We start from the raw sequence: 19,103 nt of genomic DNA, 5'->3' as shown, positions 1-19,103 counted from the left end.
GGGCCCAGTGGCTCACATCTGTAATCCTGGCTCTTTGCGACACTAAGGCGGGAGGATCCCTTGAGGCCAGGAACTTGAGAGCAACCTGGGCAACAGAGTGAGACTTCATCTCTGCAAAGAATAACAAAAAACTTAGCTGGGTGGGGCAGCCTGTAGTCCCAGCCATTTGGGAGGCTGACGTGGGAGGATAGCTTGAAACCAGGAGTTTGAGGCTGCACTGAGCAATTACTGCATACTGCTGCACTCCAGCTTGGGCAACAGAGCAAGACCCTGTCTCTACAAAAAATAAAATAAAATAAAATAACTCTGAGCAGTTCAGCCCATTTGGCACACACATGTGCATGCAGGCACACGCACACACAGACACACACACATACACACACAGCCAGTCCCACCACTGAGGGCAAACTGGCTACAGGCCAGGTGAGCAATCCCAGACCCTCCTGCCTGCCTTCCATTCTGTCCCCTGGAAATGTCTGGCTGGATCCGTGTCCAGGAAATCCAGGCGAGATCCCTAATCCAGGGAGATGACTGTTCCATGTGCAGCCGGCAAGGCACCCCCCTCCCAAGGAGCCACCTAATGAAAACGTCATGTGTCAACTTGGGTTGCACAGACAAACCCAGGCTAATTCCAGCCGGGCCTCGTGCCGAAGGTATGACCTCACTGTCGGGCAAAGCGGCAGGGACCGCAGAGAAAGAAAGATTGGTGTGTGGGCCAGACCTGCTTCTAATCACAGCCAGCTGGATGGATAGAGGCACCGTTGCCATCCCGCCTGCCCAATACCAGGGTGTACAGACCAGGAGGCATGATCATCCTATAGCAAAGAATCCTAAGCTTTGCCCCAAACACTCCTTTTTCTTTTTCTTTCTTTCTTTTTTTTTTTTTTTTTGGCATCATCCACATACTAGGCTGGTGCGATTACTTTGCACCAACCTAATAAAAATCTCTGCCGTTCCACATGTTCCACACCAAAGAGAAACTTAATTAGGTAGGCTCGAATCTCCGGAGGATTCCCAGTTACAGAAGCGAGGAAGGAAGGATATAATTAGAACCTAATTTTTTTTTTTTTTTTTCTTAACAGAACAGCTCAAAAGGTCCCACTAAGAGAAGGACAACTAAATGCAGTCATTCCATCCATAACCAGAACCTGGTACCTGAGAAGTTTCACTCATTGGCAAAGTGAAATTGGCAAAATACCTTCAAGACATGCACTTCAACCTCAGACTGGGCATTTTTCATTTAGCTCTTTTCACACTTAGGGATTGTATAAATTTTGTGGCGGCAATGCCTGTAGCCTACACTGCTGCGTATTTTCATGGATTTTGTACTAAATCTTTTGTAGGCAACAAAACAAAACTTCAAGGAAGCTGAGCTTCAAAAATAAATAAATGCACTTTTACCTGATGGGTCACCGTGAAATAGTTGATGACTTGGGTTTTTGTTAAAGGAATGAATAGAAATCCGCTGTGAGATTTGCTCAGAAGTTCTGCTTTCAGTGTTGGTAGCTGAGTATGATGAGTTGCAAATAAATTGGTGAAACTTGAAGTCTCTTAAATCGCATCCCAGATGCCTGAGCCCTGATAAGCTCTTTGAACAATATCATCACATAAAGCCCTAAGGGACTCCAAGCTCTCATGAAATCAGGGAAAATTTGCAGTAATCTAAAAATTTCCCCACAAGCTGGGGTCCAATGAAAGAATATACAAACAAGCATGAACTTGGGGCTGAAGACGCTTAAATCTTTTTTTATTTTTTTTGTTTATTGGGGTTTGTTTAGAGACAAGGGTCTAGCTCTATTACCCAGGTGGGAGTACAGTGGCGTAATCATAGCTTACCGCAGTCTTGAACTCCTAGGCTCTAGCAATCCTCCTGCATCAGCCTCAACAATCCTCCTGCCTCAGTCTCCCAGCTAGCTGGGATTACAGATGTGCACCACTATGCCCAGCTATTTTTTTCTATTTTTGCAGAGACGGGTTTTCACTATGCTGCCCAGACTGGTCTCAAATTCCTGGCCTTAAGCAGTCGTCCTACCTTGGCCTCCCAAAGTGCTGGGATTACAAAATGTGAGCCACAGTACCCAGCAAGATCCTTAAATCTTATAGGAATAACTCTCCCACAATTATAGGAATAACTTCCAGACATAACTAGGAATAACACTCTACAAGAAAAATAAGCCCTTCCTGTGTGTAAAGAAGTTGCTAATTGCTAATTCCATTCACATTTAGTCCATTTGACTAGGATTTTTGTTTGTTCGTTTGTTTCTTTAGACGGGGTCTTGCCTTGTCGCCCAGGCTGGAGTGTAGTGGCGCAATCTCAGCTCACTGCAATCTCTGCCTCCTGGGTTCAAGCGATTCTCGTGCCTTAGCCTCCTGAGTAGCTGAGATTACAGGCACGTGCAACCATACCTGGCTAATTGTTTTGTATTTTTAGTAGAGACGGAATTTCACCATGTCAGTGAGGCTGGTCTCGAACTCCTGACCTCAGATGATCTGCCCGCCTCAGCCTCCGATTACAGGTGCGATTGACTAGGTTTTATTACAAGAGTTGTGTGAGCAGAATCAAAGACCCAAAGCCTTCTTAGTTCCAGAAACAGAGGTACAGGTTAAGACTTTTCTCGTTTTAAGGAGGAAACTTGTTTTCCTCTAAATGTATCTCTGAGATAATGATGGAAGTCACTGGAAGTAAGATCTTGCTGGAAAAGGTGTGCTTTGCTCCAGCTTTTCAGAAATATCTCTAAAATGTAAAGCAAGGTCGAATCAGGCCTACAAAGACATGGTGAGTCACCAGCAATCAGAATTGGGAGAACAAGCTGGGAACCACTCATACAACTGAATACCCTGGATAAAACATCTCTATCCTGAACCAGAAAATAAATGTCTACAGCTGCACTTGGCGGTTGGCCCTAGGGTCCATTCACCATATGGTCACCCTTATTATCATCCTCCCAACAAGTCCAGCAAGATAACAGGCGAGAACCATGCTCTTGCAACTAGCCTGCAGGCCGAGCAAACATCTCCTTATCATAACCTTGATCTGTTCTTCCAAAGAGACTTCCTGCCCATCTCCTCTGTCCTTGCTTCTTGGTGTATATCTCATGCTCAACCCAGGGATGCCAAAAGCCCAATCCTCTGGTGCCCAATGCCTAGAATTAAGCTGCTTTTCAGAGGGGAACGGTGTGTGTTAACAAAACAAAACAAAGAGGCCTCCTTCCTAGACCTTTATCTAAGGCAAGATCTAGCTGGTTTGGGATAAAACTTAGGGTTCTAGAGTAGGGAAGAACCTTAAAGATGATCAAATCTAGTCGTTTTTCAAAGCTTATTTTATTTTATTTTACTTTATTTTTGAGATGGAGTTTTGCTCTGTCACCCAGGTTGGAGTACAATGGCACAATCTCGGCTCACCGCAACCTCCGCCTCCTGGGTTCAAGGGATTCTCCTGCCTCAGCCTCCTGAGTAGCTGGGATTACAGACATGTGCCACCATGCCCGGATAATTTTGTATTTTTGTTAGAGACAGGGTTTCTCTATGTTGATCAGGCTGGTCTTGAACTCCCGACCTCAGGTGATCTGCCCGCCTTGGCCTCCCAAAGTGCTAGGATACAGGTGTGAGCCACTGTGCCCAGCCCATTTCTCAAAGCTTTTTAAACATTATGAGGGCTGGGCACGATGGCTCACACCTGTAATCCCAGCACTTTGGGAGGCTGAGGCGGGTGGATCACTTGAGCTCAGGAATTCGAGACCAGCCTGGCCAACATGGTGAAACCCCATCTCTACTAAAATACAAAAATTAGCCAGGCGTGGCAGCGCACGTCTGTAACCCCAGCTACTCAGGAGGCTGAGGCAGGAGAATCGCTTCAATCTGGGAGATGGAGGTTGCAGTGAGCCAAGATCATGCCACTGAATTCCAGCCTGGGCATAAGACAGAGTGAGACTCTGTCACAAATTAAAGAAACACTACAAGGTTGTATTTTTTCCAGCGAGGTTGTATGCGGAAACTCAGTAAATAGAAAACAGACATAAAACAAGCTGTTTTGTTCATACAGTGGAATAGGAATATGGCCATCAAAAGAAATGAAGTCATGATAAATGCTACCACACAGGTGAACCTTGGAAACACTATAGTAAGTGCGAGAAGCTACTCACAAAGGAAGGCAAATTACATGATTCCATTTATAGAAAATGTCCAGCAGAAGCAACCACAGAGACGGAACGTAGAGAAGTGCTTGCGTAGGGCTTGGGGAAATACAGGGATTGAGAGGTGATGGCTAAGAGGCGCAAGGTTTTGTCCGGATGCAGTGGCTCACACCTGTAATTCCAGCACTTTGGGAGGCCAAGGCGGGCGGATCACATTGTCAAGAGATCGAGACCATCCTGGCCACCATGGTGAAACCCCATCTCTACTAAAAATACAAAAATTAGCTGGCTGTGGTGGTAGGTGCCTGTAGTCCCAGCTACCCAGGAGGCTGAGGCAGGAGAACCGCTTAAACCCGGGAGGCGCAGGTTGCAGTGAGCAGAGATGGCGCCACTGCACTCCAGCCTGGTGACAGAGTGAGACTCCGTCAAAAAAAAAAAAAAAAAAAGTGAGATGCAAGGTTTCTTTTTGGAGCAATGAAAATGTTCTAAAATCGACTGTGGCATGTGTTGCACAAATCTGTGCATCTAGCCTGGCCTGGCTGGCCTGGCAGAACCCCTACATGCTCCTCCTGGATGAGCCCACCAATCACCTGGATATTGAGACCATCGATGCCCTGGCAGACGCCATCAATGAGTTTGAGGGTGGTATGAAGCCAGTCAGTTCTGACTTTGGACTCATTCACCAAGTGAGGTCCTGGCCGGGTGTGAGGCACAGCAGAGAGTGTCTAGGTGGTTGGGTGGAGCAGTCATGGCGTATGAAGGGGCGTAGTACTTCCTTACTGAATTAAGACAAGGGGCTCAGGGTGTAGACACAGGTGGCGAGGACCAGATCTTATGGCTCTGCCTATGGGGCTACTTTGAAAGCCTTAACTGAAACACTTCATGTCTTCAGTAGCTACTTGGAGATGTTAACCAACTTGGGATTACTGAGCCAAATGGGGCAGAGAGTTGGGTAGAAAACAGGGTGCTTTTGCTACTGGTCCCAAGATCCTTCAATCCAAAAACACGATTCTGCTAAGAAGGGTGTGGACTAGATAGGGGACTGCCACAGTCATCAGAGAATAAGCTGCAGGTCATTTCTCTGAAGCTTTGGAGAAGATGGAAGTTGGGTAAAAAAGAAAAAAAAAAAAAGAGGCTAAGAGGGAAGCCTCTGAACAGATCTGGACAATGGGAACGTCCAGACCGAAGGACGTGACAATGGGAATGATACAGTAGCTCCAGCTCAGAAGGCTCCAAAGCCTGCGGGTTATGGTGTCCTTGGGACAGACCATCCCAAAGAACTTAGAGGCAAGGAGGCAGTCTGCAGACATCGGCGTGCGGGGTAGGGCAGGAAGATAATGCAGTTTTCTTCCTAGAAGCCCCTTCCATCAGTCTGCTGGGCAGGAATGGGGACAGTGACTGGCCCAGGATTAAGTCTAGGATTTGTTTTCCAGGTTGCACAGGAAATGCGGGTCTGTGGGAAGCAGAGACACTGACTGGCCTGGAGACATCCTGGCCAACAGGGAACACCTCAAGTCGAAGCTGGTACATGGGAATCCCCAGCTCACCAGAAGGACGCACGACATGTGAGCCCTCTGGTCTTGGGTTAGGACCTCTGTCTGGAGACCAACAGCTGCTTCCCACTGACCAGTCTCTCGGACAACATAGAGAAGTGGTTGCCTAGGGCTTGCGGGGACAGGGGGATTGGGAGGTGATGGCTAAGAGACGTGAGAATCCTTTTTGGAGTGATGAAGGTGTTATTTTATTTTCCTTCAACTTTTATTTTTAAGTTCCGGGGTCTGTGTGCAGGATGTGCAGGTTTGTTACATAGGTAAACATGTGCTGTGGTGGTTTGCTGCACAGATCAACCCATCACCTTGGTATTAAGCCCAGCACCCATTAGCTATTCTTCCTGATGCTCTCCCTCCCCACCCCCAACAGGCCCCAGTGTGTGTTGTTCCCCACTATGTTCTCATCATTCAACTCCCACTTATAAGTGAGGAAAAGCACAGGTATCTTGGAACCTAAAATAATATACAATTTAGGCCAGGCACGCTGGCTCTCACCTGTAATCCCAGCACTTTGGGAGGCCAAGGTGAGATCAGGAGATCAAGACCATCCTGGCCAACATGGTGAAACTCCATCTCTACTAAAAACACAAAAATTAGTCAGTTGTGGTGGCGGGCACCTGTAGTCCCAGCTACTCTGGAGGCTGAGGCAGGAGAATCGCTTGAACCCGGGAGGTGGAGGTTGCAGTGAGTCGAGACTGTGTCACTGCAATCCAGCCTGGGCGACAGAGCGAGACTCCATCTCAAAAATAAATAAATAAATAAAATACAATTAAAAATAAAAATTAAATTAAAATAAGATAAAAATGTTAAAATAGACTTGTCATGAAAAAAGAAAAAAGGTGAGAACATGTGGTGCTTGGCTTTCTGTACCTGTGTTAGTTTGCTGAGGATAATGGCTTCCAACTAAAATCCGTTGTGGCATTGGTTTTACAAAGCTGTGACTCTCCTCTGGCTACACTGGGACTACATTCCCGCAGTGCGGCAGCACTGCTCCCACGGCCCCTCCCCTGCCCCTCCACCTGCGTTAGCTGCCCTCTTAACTACAGCGGGACAGTTACCTGTCTGTTTCATATCCTCCTTCCAGTTACATTTGTCCATGTCTGGACTTTACTGGCTGTTCCCTGCAGCCCGTTGCTGGTGAACTTTTCCTGCCTGTGATGCAGCCAGAAACACTGAGGATTAGCCCAAGAGCCCAAGCCCAGGCTCTAGCTCATGCAGGAGCTTAGGATTCTTGTTTGAGGGGTTTTGGTGATGTTGGAGGAAGATCCCGCCATCTCCATTCCTTTTTGCTTCTAGCTTGGAGCTCTGGACCAAGACCAGTTTTTAAATAATTTCTCAACAATGTAACTTTTAGATCTGCGTGACATCTACAAAGCATCCAATAAAGAAAGAGGACACAAACAAACAAAAAAAACCCTGTGCATCCACTAAGCACCCCTGAATTGTACACTTTAAATGTGTGAATATTAGAGTGTGTGAATTCTATCTCAATAAAGCTGTTATTTAGAAGAGGAGGAGGAGGAAGAGGGGGAGGGAGAAGAAGAAGAAGAGGAAGAGGAAGAAGAAGGAGGAGGAGGAAGGGGAGGAGGGAGGAGGAATGGGGAGGGAGAGGAAGATGGGGAGGGGGAGAGGGATGGGGAGGGGGGAGGGGAGGAGAAGGAGGAGAAGGGAAATAAGAAGGTGCTATAACTGCTCCACCAGCCAGGCTTCTTTCCTTGCCCCATCCTATAGTGGCCCTAAAACAATCTCTACAGGGCCCTAGAACTCTATGGAAAGTTACCAAAAAAGCCTGTTCTAGTCCAGGTTTCTGTTTCTCAAATGTAAACCAAGTCTTTGGAATCAAAAGTGCGAGGCCCTGCATAAATCCGACGTCTCACTGATGAGACCAGGGCATGTCTCAGGGGAGAAGCTGCTTGTACGGGTCTTACCGTCCATGTCCAAGCGCTGCATGATGATGGCCAGCTCCACCTCACTTGGCATGTACCCCAAAGAGCGCATGGCCATGCCCAGCTCCTGCTTGGAGATGAAGCCGTTCCCATCCCGGTCGAGAACCCGAAAGGCCTCTCGGATTTCTACAATGGAAAAGCAAAGAAAGTCCAGTGGTCACATGGTTGGCTTTATTGCACTGCAGTCATTGGTGATTGTCTACCGAGAACTCCTAACTGCTTTACAAACAGTGATTTGTTAAAACTCTTTAATCAGATAAAAGGGAAGACAGAAGAAGAACATAAGAAAAGAAACAAAGAAAAGAAAAAGGAAAGAGAAAAAAGGAAATGGAAGGGAGGAGAGGAGAAGAGAAAATGAGAAAGAAGAGAAAGAAAAGGAAAGGGAGAAAGGGAGAGAGAAAAAGAGAAAGGTGGAAGGGAGAGTGGAAGAGAAGAATGGAGGGAGGAAAAAAGAGAAAGGAAAAGAAAGGAATGGAGGGAGGGGGAAAAAGGGAAGAAGGGAGGGAGAAAGGAAGGAAGAAAGCAAGGGAGGGAGGGAGGAAGGAGGGAAGTAAGGAGGAAGGAAGGAAGGAAAAAGGAAAGAAGAAAGAAAAAGAAAGGGAGGGAGGAAGGACAGCAGGAAGGCAGTCAGACAAAAGAAGGAAAAAAGAAAAAGAAAGGAGGAAAGGAAGAAAAGAAAGAAAAAGAAAAGAAAGAGAAAGAAAGAAAAAGAAAGAAAGAAAAAAAAAGAAAATGAAAAGGAAGGAAGGAAGTAGGAAAGGAAGGAAGGAGGGGAGGGGAGGGGGAGGGGAGAAGGGGGAAGGGGAGGAGGGGGGAGGGGGGAGGGGAGGAGGGGGGGAGGGGAGGAGGGGGAGAGGAGATGGGGGAGGGGAGGGGGGAGGGGAGGGGGGATAGGAAATGGGGGAGGGGAGGAAGGAAGAAAGGAGACAGCTGGACCTGAGCATCCTCCAACTCTGTAGGAGGCACACGATTAGATGGTGGTCCCAGCAGAGAATCATGTTAACCAAGGACACTTTCTGAGCAAAGGTGAGGATTTGGTTTCAGCTGTGAGGAGAAAGCTGCCTCTTAACTGCAGTCCTCAGGAGGAAAGGAGAATGCAGTTCCCCTCTGCAGGCATATTTCAGATCCCTGCAGCTGTAGGAGCTGTGCAGAAAGCTCTTTCAGCCTCATAGGAGGAGAAGGGTTAAGTATCCTGCTGTTTGTATCTCATTCTCCTAATTTACAGGTGTTTTGTAGCTATAAACAACCTCAGATCAATAAGAGCATCATGAAAACTCAAAAGAGGCCTTTAATCACTTTGTCCCTGGGCTAGCAGAGAACTCGACTCTGCTGTCAGTAAGGGCTGTTTCACCTGGCAGACAATCTCCCCTCCTCTTCCCCTAAACCAGAGTTGCTCTAAATTCCACCCAAAGTCCCCTTCTCCAGAGCCACTGCAGCTGTCAGTCCTGGATTGGATGTACAACACAAGGAACTGGAGGTCACAGTGTGAAGATGAAAGGTTCATTAATTGTTTCTGAGCACACCAGACCTAGAGCAGCTTTGACTTTTCATCAATAAACGAAGTGCAAGCCCAGACATGTCAGCTGTCATTATTCACCATGCCACGCAACTAGTATTGACTTTCTATCATGTGAGAAGCACAGTATTAATAAATACTGAGAAATAAAAATGATCCACCAGGCATTGGGGTTCTTCCACTCAGCCTGACTCCACTCAGGATGGTAAGATGCATGCAGAAACTTTCTATCGCTCTTCAAATGCATACAAGCCCCTTGACTCTGACTCATTTACTTATTACCTCACTGAATATCTCGCCATGCCCTGGCATGGTCATTACCACAAACTTGGTGACTTAAGACAACAGAAATCTATTCTTTCATAGTCTGGAGGCCAGAATTCCAAAATCAGCAACATTAGATCACAATCCTGATGTCAGCAGAGCTGTGCTCCCCGTGAAGGCTCTAAGAGAAAATCTATTTGTCTCTTCCAGCTGCCAGAGGCTCCAGCATTCCTTGGCTTGTAGCCCCATCACTCCAATCTCCACCTTCTCCTCTTCTGTCTATAAATCTCCCTCTGCCCTGCTCTTATAAGGACACTTGTGTTTGCTTTTAGGGACCACTCAGATAATCCAAGATAATCTCCCCATCTCAAGATTCTTAACTTCATCACATCTTCAAAGACTTTTCTGTAAGGTAACATTTATAAATCTCAGAGATTAGGATTTGATATCTTTGGAGGCTGCTTTTCAGATTGCCACACTATTGCTTCCAGTGTTTTTGCCCGAAACATCTTCCCTTTTTCTTTCCTTGCCCAAAATTATATCCATCCTTCAAGGTCAAGTGTGGATGCTAAAGTGACTCCATCTTGGATGCTAATCTGCCCTGTTGACTTCTGATAAACTCTAATTCTGGGAATGCCTTTTCTATTTTATCTACTGTTCCTTGTGTAAGACCGTGTACTTACCATACATCCTGCCCTTAGGCAGACTCCTGCCTCTCCCTACAATTGTCCTACACATTCCTTCCCTATGGTATGTAAGTCCTGGGTCTGGTAGGTGATAGGCCAGGGGGATCCACCATCTTGTCTCACCAACCCGCAAGACACAGGCATAGGGTAAGTCCCTATTAAATGTTTCTTTCTGAGAAGCTAGACATGCCAGCCTCTTTCTTCAGCCTCTCAGCTTCCTCGGACTTTGGGAGCAAGTTTTCATGGACTTGCCCACTGCAAAACACCAAAGCAGGGGTCATGGATTCCACAAAACTGTCTTTGCTCACCATAGCCAAGTTATCTCCCTTTCTGCTGACTGTTCACAGCAGGTCATTCATTCCTTTCTTGTGACATCCGGCATACTCCATCTAGAAATACTACAATTGGCTTCTTTTCTGAGCGGTAAGCACCTCCTACCCTTCTTTCATCTTAATGCGTTCCCTGCCCACACTGTAGGAGGCGCTAGACAGATAGCTGTTCAACGGATGATGAGTCTGAATGGATAAGAATCATATATTAGTAGTAAATTCATTATCAATACTAATGCAGCATGTTGAATTCTTTCTGTGATGAACTGTGGGCTCCAGCAGAAAGGAGACCAGCCTGTGCACCAGGACCCTAGGCTTCCAGCCAGGCGTATTAGCTAATTAGGTCTGCGGCCAAACCCTGGAGGCCTCAGTTTGTTCATGCGTAAAATGAGCTGTGCTGGCTGCAAGGATCCCCCAGGTCCTCCAGCCCTTCTTTCTATGAATCTGTGGACATCGTTAAAGTGGTTAAGCGAAGAACAGGAAGCCTGTGTTCTCTTACATACCCTATTAATCTGCTATTCAACACCTCCTCCCCTTTCTTTCCATCAATGGTATAGAAACAAATTTTAGTCCAACCCAAATTCTGAATCAAGGCATTTGTCTGCATTTTGAGCTTTTCCCATCAATGAAATATGCTCAAGGTGACCTAGAACAGCCATATGTTTTCCTACCAAGTCCCGACGGGTCTGGAAGGAGCTTGGAGCCACTGCTCAGTTTGAGGTCATGGCGCACTGTGCTCAAGGACACTGGAGTGGAGGACATAGCCTCATGTGGCCTGAGCTCGGATCCCAATTGCCAAGGATGGGAAGATGCAGAGACCAGGCCTCCCAAAGTGAGAGTCAGCCCATGAGGCAGCCAGCACCAGCGCTGCCCTTCAAGCTGGTGCAGGCTTCCCCCTCAGCCTCAATTTCCCCATCAGAAAAATTGGGCTAGGTCTGATCTCCTTCCAGCCTCTATAGCAGGGTTTTACATGGGAGCCAGGACATACGAGACAACAGTAGGAAATGTCAGAGGATGGCAAGGTCTGCGGCTACAGTCACTGGATAGCCAGTTGTAAGTTAGCCTTGCTCTTAGTTCTCTGGACCGCTCCTTCCCAAGGCATCTCCCCTTCCCTTTCCTTCTGACTCAATCCTGAACTCGCTGGGCTGCTGATATGGCTGGACAGGGTGGGTTCCTTTCATTGGCAGGCCTTGCTCCTGCGGTCTCCCTGTATGCCCTAGACCTTACGGGTGAACATCAACCTACATCCTTACACTGGACGACACCCCACCGGGCCCTAGCTGGTGGTGTTTGAGAACATGGCCTGGAAATGAGGACCTGGACAGCTGAGCCTTTGGACTTCCAGGTTGCCCCACCTTTGGGGCTACTGGATTTAGCAAGTCACACTATAGATGGAGGTCACTCCAGAACTTCCCTCCGCTAAAGGGACCTGCTCCTTTGAAGCCTTGAATGCCTACCGCTTACTCTGTAGTCTGGAGCAAGGCTGGCCTCTTCCAACCAAGCCCAGGACAGGGCAGGCCACACATCAGCTCAGGCTTCTATTTTCTGTGGCATGCAGGTAAGTAAGACAAATCTGTCCTTCTTTATTCTCTATTTGCATAGGGAGCTCCTGGCTCCCAGGTAGAGAATTCGTGTGTGTGTCTGTGTGCGTGTGTGTGTCTGTCTGTCTGTCTGTCTGTCTGCAGAAGCAGACAAACCTCACTAACTTCTTTTTTTTTTTTTTTTCAAAATAGCAGAAAGAGGAAAAAAAAATACAAAACTAGAAATCCATAAGAGGCACCTCTAGAGATTTAATGTTTCTAGGGTAAGGAAAGCCCAGGCGAACCAGAGGCTTATTAGAAGGAAATGGGTCTTGCAGTCTGGGAGAGACATGTGATGTGTGCCTCATTTTATTTTTAATAGCAGAACAGGGTGTGAAAAATATGCCCATAAAACCCGCGGACACATTGGAACAGGCAGGATCCCTCTGGCTCTAGGAGGACGGCTCCCAGCATTGAGTGGGCTTTGGCCACTTTCCCATCCTTGGGAACTGGGGACCACAGATCAAGTTTTCAAGAACAGCCAGTAATGTTGTGTGCTTTTCACTGAAACGTACTCCTTTTCTTTGGGCCAAAGTCTCTGGTGCTTCAGGGCTACGTGAGCATGCTGTATCTTTGGTCTTTAATTAAATTTTACTCCTCCATCTCATGCAACACGTGCACGTTAGACAGTAGTATGCCAATTTTAGCCACCTCCAAGACGTCTTTGTGGGCCACAGAAGTGCTGTCTGCAATGGTGATAGGAACCCGTCCAACTGTCATTGTGTGCTGTATGAAAGGACACGTGGCAAGACGCATCATCTCAAAGAAGGACTCCAGTCTCCACACGCATATGGAGTCGCCAGAATCGAAGTCGGCGTTCCCACAGGGATCTGAGCCCCTCCTCCCTAAAGGAAAGCAGAGAATCTTGAGCCAAGCAAGGACTTGGAAAGAAATAATCCTGTTATTCAGCCCAAGAGATTTACTTCTCATTATGCTGGTAGCTTTTTTTTTTTTTTTTCCTGAGACAGTCTTGCTCTGTTGCCCAGGCTGAAGTGCAGTGGTGCCATGATAGCTCACCACAGCCTTGAGCTCCTGGGCTCAAGGGATCTTCCTGCCGTGGCCTCTTGAGTACACACCACTATGCTTGACTAATTTTTTATTTTTAATTTTTTTGTAGAGACAGGGTCTCACTGTATTGCCCAGGCTGGTCTTGAACTCCCAGCCTCAAGCAATCCTTCTGCCTCAGCCTCCCAAAGCGCTGGGATTACAGGCATGAGCTGGTAACTCTTTTTTCTTTCTTTCTTTCTTTTTATGTTGGAGATATGATCTCGCTGTGTCACCCAGGCTGGAGTGCAGTGGCATGAGCTCGGCTCACTGCAACCTCTGCCTCCCTGGTTCAAGTGATTTTCCTGCCTCAGCCTCATGAGTAGCTGAGATTACAGACACTCACCACCATGATGGCTAATTTTTGTAGTTTCAGTAGAGACGGGGTTTCACTATGTCAGCCAGGCTGGTCTCGAACTCCTGACCTCAGGTGATCCACCTGCCTCAGCCTCCCAAAGTGCTGGGATAACAGGCACGAGCCACTGTGCCAGGCTTTCTTTTTTCTTTAAAAAAAAAAAAAAAAAAAAATGTCTGCATTGAGACCTAGCGCCCTCTGACAATCAGGCCTCAGCTCCATGATGCTTCCTAATGACACAGCCCATTCCAGGCAGGAACAACGGCAAAAGCACAGCTACCGCGGGGCGCAGACTCATTTCTCAGGCAACAGATAAAGTCCAGACAGCAGCCAGCATCGATATTAGCTGGCTGATGTTTGGCTTTGAAGAATCAGGTGAAATTTACAGTACTAATTTGCCACCTCACACTGGTAATGAAGACAACAATTTTTCCTATCTCAGTGTGTGCACGATGCAAAAGCTGCTTGTTCTCCACCGAAATATATCTTCAGGAAGATTGTGGGTCTTCACTGCATAAAGTGATGGCTCTACTAACAAAGAAGATGCTTTGTGAGGATACATGGCACTGAGACATTGCAAGACTGGAGAAAGATGCGGTTCAGCAAGGCTAGGCAAGACAATTATTTAAAAGCAATGGAAATGCACCAGAAAATGTAAGATATAAAACTAGAGTTATTTATGCAAAGAAAGAAATTGGGCAGAGACTGAGCCTATGACAAAGAGATTTAGAAGGGGTTTCACCTTCTCGAAGAAAGGTAAAAAATGAATAATTACAGATGATTAATAAGCCATTCATTCTGCAAAGAGTTGCTATTTAGTTATATGTCAGTTGCTGTGCTAGGATAGATAAGTAGCAAAAGAAACTTTCCAGGCTGCAAGAAATCTGTATTACAGTTGAAGAGACAGAGAGGTGACCAGATGTTCATAAGCAAGAATGACAAGTGCTATAATCCACGTCTGCACAAAATCCCACGGAAGTCGATATGTTGAAGGGACAATTCTGAGGAAGGGTTGTTGGGGTTATGCTTGAATCTTTTAAATCTCAAGTCTATCAAGAGAAGGGCAAACGGGCAGGGGTGGGAAAATGCGGCAAGACACGAGCATGTCTACAATTCTGGCTGCCTGGTGGGTGGAGAAACGGGAAACACTGAGAAATGAGAGTGGAGAATTGCACTAGGGTGATGCTATACTTTGGATGTTTCCACTGTTGAAATTTGATCTCCACTGTTGGAAGTGGAGCCTAATAGGAGGCCTGTGAGCCACGGGGGCAGATCCTTCATGAATAGATCAATACCCTCTCTGGGAGGAGCGGGAGGGGTCGCATGAGTCCTCAATTAGTTCCTGCAAGAGTTGGTTAAAAGAACCTGGCACCTCCCTCTCTCTCTCTTGCTTCCTCTCTTACTATGGGATCTTTGCATACACTGGCTCCCCTTTGCCTTTCTCCATGGGTGGAAGCATCCTGAGGTCCTCACCAGCACTCAAGCAATTGCTGGTGCCATGCTTCTTATACAGGCTGCAAAACCATGAGCCAAATAAGCCTCTTTTCTATATAAAGTATCTAGCTTCAGGTATTCCTTTATAGCAATGCAAAACAGACTAAGACAGGCAGTATTGCAACAGGCCTTCAGAGCCATCTGGGCTCCACCCTGCAGGCCAGGGGTTGGCAAAGGATGGCCTGTAGCCAAGCCTAGCTCACCACCTTTTTTCACAAATAAAGTTTTATCGGAACACAACCATGCTCATTTGTTTCTATATGTCTCCACCGGTTGTCTATTATCTCCTGATTTTGTGCTACACCAGCAGGATGGAATAATTGTGATAGGAACTGTGTGGCCCACAAACACTAAAATATTTATACTCTGGACTTCTCTTTTTAAAGTGTGTGACCCTTTCATGTAGGCCACAGGGAGCTCCCAGTGGTTTTAAAATATATGTTTTTAAGGGTGAGATTTTTAGACTAAGAGCTCAGGCATCAGGGCGGCTACTGCTGGAGTAACAAAAGATAAGAAGCTGTCACAGAGTCTGAGGGGAAGATGATGAGCTCAGAGCTAAGCCAGCATGGTGGCAGAGGACACTATGGAAAGAAGGGCTTGAGAGACTTTTCAGAGAGAGAGTGGATGGTGCTCAGGGAGAGCTCAGATGTCAGAGTCTGGGAGAGGGACGATTTGAAAGACAATGCTGGAGGGCCGGGCACAGCGGCTCACGCCTGTAATCCCAGCATTTTGGGAGGCTGAGGCGGGTGGATCACTTGAGGTCAGGAGTTTGAGACCAGCTTGGCCAACATGGTAAAACCTAAGAAAGAAGTAAAGTAAAAGTAAAAATGAAAGTAAAATAAAAGTAAAAGTAAAGACAAGACAAGAAAAGAAAAGAGAAGGAAAGGATAGAAAAGGACAGGAGAGGAGAGGAGAGGAGAAGAGAAGAGAGGAGAGGAGAGAGGAGATAAGAGGAGAGGAGAGAACACTGTAGTTTATGTGACAGCATTAACAACACACAGTTCAGGAGGGACTGCAGGCTGTCTTGGAGGGAGGAGCAGTTTGGCCACACTGAGGACAGGTGTCTGACTGATACCTTGGTGGTTGCTTCTAGTGAGCAGCTGCAAATATTTGACAAGAGTTTGGAGACAGGTGATGCTGAAAATATGACAAGAATGGAAAACGGGGATAGAATGATGATCACTGCATAGAAAATGCTGGTTTAATCCCAGGGAGGGCTTTGGTGTGAATGAGTTCTAATTTAATTATAACCTATCAGTCTGCAAATATGACCAATTGACTTCAGTAGTTAGGAGACACAGAGGTGAAAGGGACAGAGCTCTGAAGGCAGAAGGAAGTGTGCTAGAAAAAGGAGATTGGGGCCAGGCACGGCGGCTCATGCCTGTAATCCCCGCACTTTGGGAGGCTGAGGCGGGCACATCACCTGAGGTCAGGAGTTCAACACCAGCCTGGCCAACATGGCAAAACCCCATCTCTACTAAAAATACAAAAATTTGCTGTGCATAGTGGTACATGCCTGTAATCCCAGCTACTCGGGAGGCTGAGACAGGAGAATCACTTGAACCTGGGAGGCAGGGGTTGTAGTGAGCCAAGATCGTACCATTGCACTCCAGCCTGAGTGACAAGAGAAAAAGGAGGCTGGGCATGCAACAGGAGCTCAGAAGTGTTCCCAGTTTTAGTAATGTGGGACATTTTGGACATTACATTATATATGGTCATTATACTACATATATAGTATTATATGTATAGTATAATATATATAGTATAATATAAATATATGGTATAATGTCCATAATGTCCTACATTATTATATACTGCATAGTATATATTATACATAATATACAATTATATAGGATATATTAATGTATAGTGCATAACATATACTATATAATATACAGTGTATAATAATAACATGGGACACAGGAACAAGCCACTTAGATGGAAGGGTAGATACACTGCTGCTTTGTATAATTCACTTTTTTTTAGCATCATCATCTCCACCGGGAATTTTTTTTTTTTTTTTTTTTTTTACTTTTTCATGGAAAGATCTATTTTAATTTATTTTTTAATATTTTTAATTGAGGTCAAAAATATAATTTACCATCTTTACCACTGTTAAGTGTTCAGTTCACTGATGATAAATACATTATACATATACATTATTTATTTATTTATTTATTTTTTGAGACAGAGTGACTGCCGTACAGGCTAGAGTGCAGTGGCGCCATCTTGGCTCACTCCAACCTCCATCTCCTGGCTTCAAGCAATTCTCGCGCCTCAGCCTCCCAGGTAGCTGGGATTACAGGTCTGTGCCACCGCACCAGGCTGATTTTTGTGTTTTTAGTAGAGCCGGGTTTCGCCATGTTGGCCAGGCTGGTCTCAAACTCCTGGCCTCGTGACCTGCCTGCCTCAGCCTCCCAAAGTGCTGGGATTACAGGCGTGAGCCACCGTGCCCGGCCATATACATTCTTTTTTATTTCCATCCCCCACCTTCTCTCCCCTCCTTCCTTACTTCTGGTAACCAGCAACCTACTCTCTATTTTCATGAGATTTTCTTTTTTTTAGCTCCCATATATGAATGAGAACATGCAATATTTTTCTGTCTGTGCTTTACTTATTTCACTTAACATAATGACCTCCAGTTCCATCCATGGTGCTGAAAATGACAGGACCTCATTCTCTTTTATGGCTGAATAATAGTCCATTGTGTATATGGACTACAACCTGGTTTGTATTTTTCGGGGCACATTTTAAAAAGGGATTATGACTCCTTAGGTGATTTGTTATTTGAGATATGACTGCATCCATTTCAATAAATAGTCTTTGAACGTGCCTCTATTCCAGGCTCAGACTTGAGAAGAAGGCTCAAGTGAGACATGGCAGAGGCACGCCTGAGCCGAGCCCAGTCCTGAAGACACTTCCCGCTTTTGTTTGCTGAAATGGAATCTTATTTCACAAAGCATTTTAGGCAGTTTCAAGGACTTAAATGAGACTAGCCTGGACAACATAGCAAGACCCTGTCCCTGTTTTTTAAAAAAGGCTTAAATTTTACCTAAGGGAAAAACACGCACAGGAGTTGGAGGAGAGAAAGATGAAGTCGAAATCTGTGAGGAAACACACAGGGAGGAGGTGAGACTTGGAGGCTGAGAGAGGCTGAGGCTTGGAGGAAGCATGGCGGAGAGGCCCTTCAAAGAGGGCACAACAGGGTAGGGAAGCAGAAGGAGACTGAGTTGGAGCTCTGGGCTTCTGCTGGGTGGCGCCCTGCAAAAGGGCACAGCTAGCACTAGTGGCCAGCCATACTTCCAAGTTAGCTGCAGGTGTTAATCTGGAACTAGTCACTGCATCTGTGCTGTAAGATGAGAATCCAGCGTTGAACAGGACTCCTGTAAATCTGTAAATTCTCCAGCCCAGATTCACGTTGGCCAGCTACCACCCAGCTGTTGACCAAAAGAGCCAAACTCTGTGAAATATTTAAAGAGGTTTATTGTGAGCCAATATGAATGATCATGGCTGGGGTACAGTCTCAAGAGGTCCTGCGAAAGTGCCCAAGGTGGTCAAGTTATAGTTAATTTTATAATTTTAGGGAGATAGAAATTATAAGCAAAGACATAAATCAATACATGGAAGGGGAACAGTGGGGGTACTGACAGGTCATAGGAGGATTCAAAGATTTTTGAGGCTGAGTGCAGTGACTCATGCCTGTAATCCTAGCACTTCGGGAGGCCAAGACAGGAGGATCATTTGAGACCAGCAATTCAAGACTAACCTGGGCAACATAGTGAGACCCCATCTCTACAAAAAATTAAAAACCAAATTAACCAGGAGTATTGGAGCATACCTGTAGTCCCAGCTACTAAGGAGGGTTGGGAGGATTGCTTGAACCCAAGAGTTTGAAGCTAAAGTGAGCTATAATCATGCCACACCTAAGAAGTCAGAAGAAAGGAATGCTCGAGTTAAAATAAGGGGATTGTGGAAGCCAAGGTTTTTGTTAAGTAGATGAAGTCTCATAGGTGGCAGCCCTCAGAGAGCATGTGATGCTATACCCATCAGGCTGGATTTGGTATTTTATTACCTTAAGATACTGTTTGGTCAGTCTTACAATCTGCATTTTAATCTTAATGCAGGTCAGTTATGCCTAAACTCTGACAGGGAGGGGACATAACAAGGTGTGTCTGACCTCCCTTCCCATCATGGCCAGAATTCAGT

The 19,103-nt window shown here is 46.1% G+C and overlaps 1 protein-coding gene across 10 annotated transcripts in view; it reads right to left on the bottom strand.

Moving 5' to 3' along the window:
• The window catches only part of LOC105466337 (calneuron 1), a 670,377-nt gene that overhangs the window by 333,427 nt on the left and 317,847 nt on the right, over positions 1–19,103 (bottom strand). For all 10 annotated transcript variants that reach the window (XM_011715318.3, XM_071095314.1, XM_011715320.3 and 7 more), the window contains one exon: positions 7,612–7,755. In XM_011715318.3, the coding sequence (XP_011713620.1) occupies positions 7,612–7,755 (144 nt within the window). The remainder of the gene's footprint in view (positions 1–7,611; positions 7,756–19,103) is intronic.

Source organism: Macaca nemestrina, chromosome 4 (genome assembly GCF_043159975.1).
Source record: "Macaca nemestrina isolate mMacNem1 chromosome 4, mMacNem.hap1, whole genome shotgun sequence".
NCBI lineage: Eukaryota > Metazoa > Chordata > Mammalia > Primates > Cercopithecidae > Macaca > Macaca nemestrina.
This window is presented reverse-complemented; position numbering and strand designations above follow the sequence as displayed.